The following is a 9,209-nucleotide window of genomic DNA, read 5'->3' on the forward strand; positions in this document are numbered from 1 at the left end:
AAAAAAGACAGTAGTGCTGCTCGTTTACAAGCGTAGGCTTGCATTTGGATGTGTTGTCTGCTGTAAGCTGGAGTTATTACTAATGGAAATAGCAGTCCTTAAAAAAAGATCACTTTTTTAATGTTTAATGATTCTGTGTTATTTTGCTTTTTGAATAGAATCACTGAAATAAATGTCAATATTTTCATTTATTGAAACTGACATATCAGCCTAAATAACATGAAAATGGGCATTTAGTTGATCTGTGTAAATCCTGCACTAAAGTCAACAAAATGCTCAGCATTACATTGTTATGTCTTTTAGTGAAAGGTAAATACTGTGGTTCTGCCACCCGTTAGTCACATACACAGCTGAGGCAGATAATGTTAAACATTATCAGCTGACTTTTTGTGGGTGTGAGCAGCGAAAGCAAACATGGATCAACCTTTAGGAAACAAGTGAACGCTTCCATTTAACGTCCTGCTGTTTCTCTTCAGACTGCGAAGCTGAGTAAAACGGTTTGCCTGACCTTTTACAAAGAACTTATTCATATTAAGTTAAAATGGAGAGAAGGGTTTTGTCTGTGAGGACGAAAATAAAGGATAATTGTCCCAAGAAGGAAAAGCTGGACCTCCCAAAGTGGATGCAACGGGATAATTTCAGGGGACCGAGAAAGCACTCGGACAGAGAGACTGATGATGAGAGTTTTGACACCAAGGAGATGTGTGAGTATTGCGACAGCAAGCAGAAAAACTGGAAAATTAAAAGATGTGAGAGCCAACACAGCCTTAACAGTATTCATTCAATTTTAAATCAAATGTCTCTCAAAACACGACCGTGGACGTGCTTTCGTAACATTGTGTGTTCTGGATGCTCGAACATATGTTGGTGAGGGGATTTGATCAGAAGATCCTGGGCAAACCTTTAACAGAAGCAGCACAGATGGACATTTGCCTTTTCATTAAATTTCCTTTTATAAATTGTCAATTGTATTTATCTGAAGTTAAGGACAAGGAACAGGATGACTTTCTGCTGGTTGACAAGTTTGTGGTGAAATAACATGCAGTTTGTGTGAAATCCCCTGTTGTGTTGAGCAGTACTCGACACCGAGAAGCAGTTCATGGAAGCAGCAAAGAGGAATGATGTGAAAACCTTGAAGCATCTTGGAAAAAGTCTGAACGTCAACGCCAAGAACGTGGTGGGTAGAAAAAGTGCTTGCCTTTTTTGATTTTTGAAGGGCATACATAAAGTATCGTCAAGAATAAGCGTTTGGCAGAAACTTTCCACGACGAAGCGCTAACGTGATCTGTAACTGCAAAAACAGCACAACAGGACAGCCCTTCACTACGCAGTAGCAGGCAAAAACAAAGAAGCAACTCAGTTCCTTCTGCAGCGCAGGGTCAAAGTGGACCAAAAGGACAAGGTGAGATGGTTGGAAAGTTTTAAAAAAAAAAAAAAAAAAAAGAACAATAGGTTACATATCTAAGTATAGTTTTGTGTTCTGGTTATGGCAGTATGGCATGGCACCCATTCATCTAGCTGCCTGGTTTGGCAGCTTGGAGATCCTGAAATTACTGGTGCAGGCTGGGGCTGAGCAGAAGGTTGAAAATGAGGTAAAAAAAAAAAATACATGATGAGATTCTTTGACTTACACAGAATACACACATGTACCTAATTTAACGCAGAGGATAGCAATAAGACAGGTGAGGTGTGTAGATTTTGTAAAAACTAGCTACTCACAGATTTTTTTCTTCTTCTTCAGGAAGGGCTGAACATCATGCAATGCGCTGCCATCAACAACCACACTGAAATTGTAGAGTATATTATCAATGATATGCAGATGAAAGAATTAAACAAGGAGGACCAGGTATATGTTTTATTAGAAAATAGATCATTATGAAACACAGCATATTTATAAAGTGCATCTGGAACATGAAGAATCATTTAGTTCTAAATTTACATCTGCATCAGTTAGTGAGTCTGATGAACCTGAAATACAATTTATTTTTCCTACTAGTTCTCTTAACATTTGCATCATTTCGCTAATGTGTAAGACTGCAACATGGAAGCCTTTCACTTCAAAGACAACCAAACTTTACGATCATCAAGGTCAAGTCTGAACATAATCAAAAGAGCTCCTTACCCACAGTGAGACGTGGCGGTGAAAGGAACATAGTAATGTTACTTTTCTTAAGATGGAACTGGGGAGTTTCAGTGAATGAATTTATGACAGCTATAAATACCATCAAGGTGATGTCACGCATAATCATGGAGATTTGGAGGAGGGAAAAGTGGATAGATATCAAAACGTCAAGTTCTGGAGAAAGATTCCTACCAGTGAATAATGAGGGATAAAACTGCATCAAATGTCAGGCTGTGCACATTTATGCAGCAAAGTGATCATGTTTTACTTTCAAAAGCTTTTGTTCTCAGTTGAATTATGCAGAACATATGAAAAGTTTAATACACACCAAAAAGAATGATTTACCTTATCGTCCTCAGTCAGTGTTATTTGAAATAAGGTTGTGGATTTTTTAAAAAAATTTTTAGATTCATTGTGTGTTGCTGTTCTCACCTCCATTTTTTCCCTCTGTATTCCAGTCAGGACATCTTCCATTTGCATTGGCAGCAGAACATGGGAGCATTGAAATGTTAAAAATGCTGATGGAGCCATACAACATGGCCACAATGAAGCCCAACAAGGTCTGTGCGTCTGAGCCACCCGCAGGATGTTGATGCATCTTGTTCCTAGTATCACTCGGGCTGTTTATGCTCATGCGTGTCTCTGTGTCACACCTGCAAAGAAGCTCAAAGTCAAACCCTCTTTGATGTGTTGCTGTTTCCCTCCCCTCCTTCTGGCAGAGAGGGGACACGCCCCTGCACTTAGCTGCCAGGAACGGCCACTTGGACGCCGTCCAGCTGCTGCTGCAGAGCTTTGATACTCGGGATGAAGTCAATATGGTAGACAATCAGAGTTACCGTTCTCTTCTTTTCTTGGTTTTTGTGGATAATCCACTGTTGGTTCTACTTGGGTTTAATCAAGACCGACGAAACTCAGTTGTGTTACAGCAACCACATGCTGTGATCTAGCATCAACTTGAATTCTGACCTCTGGGCTGTCATGTAATTTCATGGTTCATAATTGCATAATAGCCTGTCCGAGTTGATTCAATGAATAATTTCTGATTTGAGGTTGTTTTTATAAGCATATTATGCTAAATAACTAGTTGGTTTATCTTTGCTCCTGTGTTGCAGGACGGTGAGACAGCTTTGTACCAGGCGGCAGATAACAGTCAGGAAGAATGCGTCCTGGCCCTGCTGGACGCCGGCTGTGACCCCAACATCCTCACAGTGGTACCGACCGATCTCAGATCAGAAGAATGATTCATATTCTGCTGCCATTCATTTACTTATACTGTTTACAAAGCTGCCTAAAACCTGCCAATAAGTCCGAACTCCTGTTCTTTGCAGGCCAAACGCAGCGCTCTCCATGTGGTCTCGGAAAGCGGAGACTTGTCTCTTGTCCAACTCCTTTTAGAGTACAACGCCCATACAGATGTTCAAAACCAGGTGAGGAAACACAAGCCAGCTGGGAGCGGTACATTTCCTTCGTCCTTCTCAGCATTGGTGTGTCTTACCTTGAATTATTATTTATTTGGGGGGGGGAGTGGTAATATAAATAAATGTGTTTGCTCCAAGCAGCTGGAGGCTCCTCTCCACCTGGCAGTGAAGAACGGTCACATCCCTGTTATCCATTCTCTTGTAGCAGCAGGCTGCAACATCAACGTAGCCGACAAGGTAGGATCAACCTCACACAGAGAAACAGCAGCGCGTCAGGTCACAAACTTTCCCACATTAATTATTAGATATAATTTTCTTCTTTTGGGGAATTTTTCTGTAGGTTTGAGGGAAGGAAGTAGAAGTAGACAGATGAAAGAAAAGTACAGAAGGAGAAAATTAAAAAATTCAGAAAAGTGCTGGTCAGTAAGGATGGAAAAGTTAAGAGGAATATTAGAAATTAAAGCAGGAAGGGAAATGAGAAAGGGATAAAAAAAATGGAAGGGAAACAAGAAGAAGCAAAAAATAAGGGAGAGAGGATTGAAATAATAAAAAGAATGACAAAAAAGTAAAATAACACTAATAGATGCAACATTTATTTGAGCTAACGGAGAATGAAGTGAAATATATATATATATATATATATATATATATATATATATATATATATATATATATATATATTTTTTTTTCTATGCAATCTTCTGTATCTGGACTTTGAAAATACTTGAGTTATCCAGACAAAGTATGTATGAACCCTGTTAAGACGCCTCATGTCCTGTTAGAGACTCCAGACCGCGCTGCATCTCTCGGCGGAGCTCGGCAGGACTGAAGTCGTGGAAATGCTGCTAAAATCTGGTGTGGATCTACAAATCCGGGACAGAGTGAGAATACACACATGGTTTCAACACAAAATCACCTCAAGACAGTCTGACGTATAATGCATTCATGTCACAGCACAAGCAAAATAAAGAAAATTGTGTCAGAAATGACACAACTCATGTTGTTATTCTGCTTTGCTTTATCAATCTCCTTTTCTGTGCCGGATCTGGAGTAGCAGGGTAAAACTGCTCTGGGTGTGGCAGCCAGAGCAAACGAGGTAATCATTGTGGACATGATCATTAAAGCAGAACGATACTACAGCTGGAGAAAGGTGAGAGGGAAAAAAAAAAATCCAAATATGCATGTTAGCTGATGCGGTTGTAGCATTTATATGAGCTCCATGCCGTCTTCAGGGCTTCAAATTAATCAGAAATGATTTATTTGGCACCAACACATGCTCAATTAGCTGTGTTCCCTCTAATAACATTAAAGGATCCCATGTGAAAAAAAAAGAAACATTTGACAGGCAATTTACCAAAAATGTAATTAAAGATATGCATGATTCACTAACATGATTAGTGAATGATGATTGCAGACATGCTTAGCTCTGACATTCATATTGCTAATCATTTGTTTTGGTGCTTTGCCAATAACCTCTCTCCATAGCGCTGTGTTTTCAGGGACCGATGGCCTTTATCAGCCCTCTGATATGATTTAATTGCCCTTTCAGGCCAACCCTGAGCTCAATGAAAGCGTTCACAGCGAGCATCCGCTAACGTTTAAACTTGACCACCGGAACGAAACCAAGCAGCTCCGTTCTGCTGCCTGGCGCCTGGCGTACGAGCTCCTGAAACCCGGAGACTGGAAAAGGCTGGCAGAGAACTGGGCCTTCACCAAGGAGCAAGTGGCGGCTATTGAGGATCAGTGGACAGGTGGCACAAAAACCAACACACAGGACTTTAAAAACTCAAATCAGTTTTCACTGATAATCACTGTTCAAGTTCAAGTCACAGGACGTAGACTGTAAAAGGAGTCCTATGCATTTTTACACATCATAATTCCATACTTTTCCAGACTGGTAGCCAGAGTGCTAATCTTTAAATAGAAGTAGAAAATATTCTAAACTAAAACTTGTCTAATGTTTCCAAGTCAGACTTTAAAGGAGCAGAAAAAAAACCCCTCAGAATGTAAAGAACTGAGTGAATGACTGACAGCTGGTTGGATAAAAGGATGAAAAAACCAGGATATGTGGACAGATGGATGAGCAACAGATGAACTGATCAAACAGGGCGGAGGTTATAGTCAGAGGTCAGACGTAAGATGAAGGGATTTATAGTGAGATGCACTGAAAGTAGAAAGATAACAGGCAGAAAAGCATGATTTGACAGATTTATGGACGGGCGAACGAAGAATTTGACACAAGGCATTTTAAGCCCTGGTTGAGTACTGATCTGCATGTCATTGTGTTTGAGTGCAGCTGGGTGAATGGCTAGTGGCTAGCTTGACTAGGAAAGTGCTGTATAAACCTCAGCCCATATGAATATTAACGCTTATTTCTCCTACTTACTCAAATGCCAGACGACACAGGAACCCTGTAATCAAAACACCTCCCCGTTGAACTCGCGGCTCTCGCTTCAAAACGTCTTGACGGGTCGACCTGCTTTTCCTGACTCTACGCCGTTGTGTTTGTTTGGCTCCCAGGTCAGCGCAGCTACAGAGAGCACGGCCACAGGATGCTGCTGATCTGGCTCCACAGGGAGGAGCTCGCTCAGACCAATCCTTCCAAGCAACTCTACCAGGAACTCATCCTCACTGGGAACAGGAAGGCTGCTGGTACCTTCAACCGACATGCATGCAAACATCGCTCTGTCCCGGTGTACAGTGTTCAATCAAATGTCATTTCGTCTTGCAGATAAGATTCGGACGGACGCAGAGAACACCGGCAAGAGTTGCTGCATTTCATGATCAGTTTTGTCTGCTTAATTATCAACCATGGATTTCTGTAATAAGTTAGTGGTAAAAGCATTTATTTAGAAAATAGCAACGTGCTGCTGATCAGTAAAATATGGCTTTGCATTGAGAAAGTAAGCAACCATTGCTGCTAGATTGTTTCTAAATCATGAATGGATGCACAAAAATGATTTTATGCAATAAAATCCACGTTCATAATGTGCATAATTTAAAAGCAAATATCTGACATGAGGTAAAGGTCAATTTATAGCCCTAAACTGTAAATAATAAGTAGACATTTCTACTACTCTATCTGCTATGCCTTTACATAAATGAAAGCCAACTAAAAAAAACAAAACAAAAAAAAACAACAAACAACAACACAGAGGTAAATCTGTTGTAGGATATCAAACTTCACATGAATGTTTAAAAGACAAATGAGGATTTTTGCATAAAATAAATTAAATGCTATCACTAAATTTAATGCACTAGGGGGTGGTCATTCCACTTCCTTGATTGAGTGGACGCTGCATGTGCTGGTGTGTGTTCGCGATGACGCTCTGCCTGCAGCGGACGTGTGGCTCTGCTGGAACGGCCGAGGAAACTTCGAAGCGATCGCCTGTCCGACCGTCAGCTGGAAGAACCGAGAGAGAGACATTTTACAGCTTCAGACAGCTGGAGGCTAGACTTAGTGTACACCATGAAGGGCAGATCTCCACCACCTGTCATACCTGCGTAATAGGATGATGGCGTTCTACTACGACAGAGCTCATTGGTGGAGCTACTCCCGTCACCTGAAGACCGCCGTGTGGGACCTTACCGACATCGGCTCGCGCAGTGATGCGAGCCGTCACGGTCTTTGAGGGTTTCTGTTGACCTGCCGTCAAAATCCGAGCAGCAGACTGAAAGAACACGATAACACAGCTGCATTTAGAAGAAAAAAAGCATTTTTACGGATGTAACAAAGAGAGAGACTGCCAGTAAAAGTTGGCAGGAAAGTTTAGCTATATTTGCTTAATTATATGTTCTATTCCCATACATCTTTGAACATTTTTGACTTCCCCAGACTTCTTAGTCCTTCACAGCCATTTTAAAATATAGAATGGTTCAGTGTGTGTACCACACAGCTCAGTCCCTAAATGTGGAACTGGAAAAAACAGAGACTTGAAGAAAGCAAAGAAAGAAAGAATGCAAGAATGACAACCAGGAAAGAAAGAAAGGAAGAAAGAAAAGCACAAGAAAAAGAGGACACAAGAAAAGAAAGGAAGGACAGAACAAAATAAGATGGAGAAATGAGGGAAGAATGTTAGGAAAAGAACCAAAGGAGGAAGGGCAAAAGAAAAACGCAAAGAACGCCAAACAGAAGTATACAACATTTAGCCAAAGGGAATAAAGTCTGGAAACATAAATACTTATTTCACTTTTCCATACTTATCCAGACCTGGAAAAACACCGACATAAATGTCATACTGTCCAGACTGAACTCTGATTCTACACTGATGTGAAAGTGGACTTCCCTAAAACCTCAGGTCCCCTTGACCACGATCATTTTTCCGCTAACCTGTTTGTGGGTGCTCGCGATGCCCCCTAGTGGCAGAGAGCTGTGCAAAACTGTGGTGGACGGAAGCATCTCCTCCTGAGAGATGGAGACTCTGGGGCCAACCTATTGGAAATACAGAATATGCTAATTGTTTGGGATCACAAAGAAAAAGAAAATGTCAAAGACCAACACAAACTAGTACAAACTTTACGTGCCGTCTTCCAGGAATTCCCTGTGTTTAGCTCCACTAGCTCTGAAAGGGCCTCAATATTCCTGGTGGACAAAACAGACCCACAGCATGATGCTGCCACCACCATGTACTAACATTGTGGCGATGGGTGATGTGGATTTTTTTCAAGCCAGCCAAACAGTTCAGTTTTGCTCTCATCATTTTATATTTGTATTTGTAAAATAAATAAAAAATAAATAAATAAAAAACACTCATTACTTTTCTTTCATTTCAGTTTCCCACTGCTTTGTCTCCATATATTTCACACAAGTGACTGTAGTGTAAATGAATATCTATAGTGAAATGACAAGCACATTGTTCGCGTGAAAACCTAGAAGAGGTTAAAATTGGTGCACACTGGCTAATCTAAGAACAAGAAAATGAAAACATAAACCAACTCATAAATGCAAAAACTTACAAAGGTGTAAACAAAATGAGAAAAGGAAAATAAAGCTAGCCCAGTACATTGTCAGTCTCTCACCATATCATCAGCTTCCCTTTGTGTAGGCTCAAGGCGGTCAAAGTGGACTGGACTAAACCTTTTCGAGGTAGTGGGAAACGGCTGATGCTTAGGCAACGTAGCTGATCCGCGCTCGTCCTGGCCAGGCGAAGGATCTACGAGAAAAACAGAAGGTAACGTTACCACTAAATAAACATATACATAAAAATTCAAACACCCGTGCAGGACTAATAGAGCCTAATTATTCCATGTGCCTATTCAGTTGGCAAAAGTGGCACATTGTTGACAAGACTATGAAGAATCAGGACAGAGTATTACATTAGCAGCCTGCGCTGACAGTAAGATAACGGCGAGCAAAACTCATTAAAGCCGAGGCCAGATGGATGAGCAAAGGAACATGCTACAACAAGCTGATAATAATGAAACCCTCCTCCAGCCGCTTCAGCAGGATGGCTGCTCAATTTGGTAAATCCTGATCATTTTTGTTACAGCATGGTGCCAACGTTTTGAAATATTGAACTAACAGGATGAAAACATATAGAGATTCTGGATTGAGTCCCTGAGGTAAAGTGATATTGTGTAGTCACATCAAGTGACAAACAATTAAAATAGTAATTAAAGGAATCTCTAAACCACTAACTTATATTTGCAATTTATCATTTCAAACGGGA

At 40.7% G+C, this 9,209-nt stretch overlaps 2 protein-coding genes across 5 annotated transcripts in view; one reads left to right on the plus strand and one right to left on the minus strand.

Moving 5' to 3' along the window:
- The first annotated feature begins 218 nt into the window (after positions 1-218).
- Positions 219-6,544, plus strand: ankdd1b (ankyrin repeat and death domain containing 1B). Of its 4 annotated transcripts, none has more exons than XM_015042178.1 (15): positions 219-704; positions 1,077-1,177; positions 1,304-1,402; positions 1,494-1,592; positions 1,742-1,846; positions 2,581-2,682; positions 2,842-2,940; positions 3,235-3,333; positions 3,451-3,549; positions 3,679-3,777; positions 4,323-4,421; positions 4,595-4,690; positions 5,090-5,291; positions 6,061-6,192; positions 6,272-6,544. In XM_015042178.1, the coding sequence occupies exons 1-15, from the start codon at positions 542-544 to the stop codon at positions 6,322-6,324; spliced, it is 1,647 nt and encodes a 548-aa protein (XP_014897664.1). In that variant the 5' UTR covers positions 219-541; the 3' UTR covers positions 6,325-6,544. The 4 variants fall into 4 exon arrangements, with proteins under 4 accessions (XP_014897664.1, XP_014897665.1, XP_014897662.1 ...); XM_015042179.1 differs by having other exon boundaries at positions 3,682-3,777; XM_015042176.1 differs by having other exon boundaries at positions 6,061-6,544.
- The window catches only part of poc5 (POC5 centriolar protein homolog (Chlamydomonas)), a 19,730-nt gene continuing 16,893 nt past the window's right edge, over positions 6,373-9,209 (minus strand). Inside the window, exons 10-13 of the mRNA XM_015042181.1 lie at positions 8,560-8,693; positions 7,871-7,972; positions 7,041-7,211; positions 6,373-6,943 (exon numbers count right to left, since the gene is read on the minus strand). Coding sequence (XP_014897667.1) covers positions 6,809-6,943; positions 7,041-7,211; positions 7,871-7,972; positions 8,560-8,693 — 542 coding nt within the window. The 3' untranslated portion in view covers positions 6,373-6,808. The remainder of the gene's footprint in view (positions 6,944-7,040; positions 7,212-7,870; positions 7,973-8,559; positions 8,694-9,209) is intronic.

This window comes from Poecilia latipinna, unplaced genomic scaffold, assembly GCF_001443285.1.
Source record: "Poecilia latipinna isolate Pla-1442-1.1 unplaced genomic scaffold, P_latipinna-1.0 Scaffold580, whole genome shotgun sequence".
NCBI lineage: Eukaryota > Metazoa > Chordata > Actinopteri > Cyprinodontiformes > Poeciliidae > Poecilia > Poecilia latipinna.

Coding starts and splice junctions, on each gene's coding strand:
- ankdd1b (XM_015042176.1), top strand. CDS start 542: ATGGAGAGAAGGGTTTTGTCTGTGAGGACGAAAATAAAGGATAATTGT. Junction 705..1,076: donor TTTTGACACCAAGGAGATGT/GTGAGTATTGCG, acceptor TGTGTTGAGCAG/TACTCGACACCGAGAAGCAG. Junction 1,178..1,303: donor ACGTCAACGCCAAGAACGTG/GTGGGTAGAAAA, acceptor CTGCAAAAACAG/CACAACAGGACAGCCCTTCA.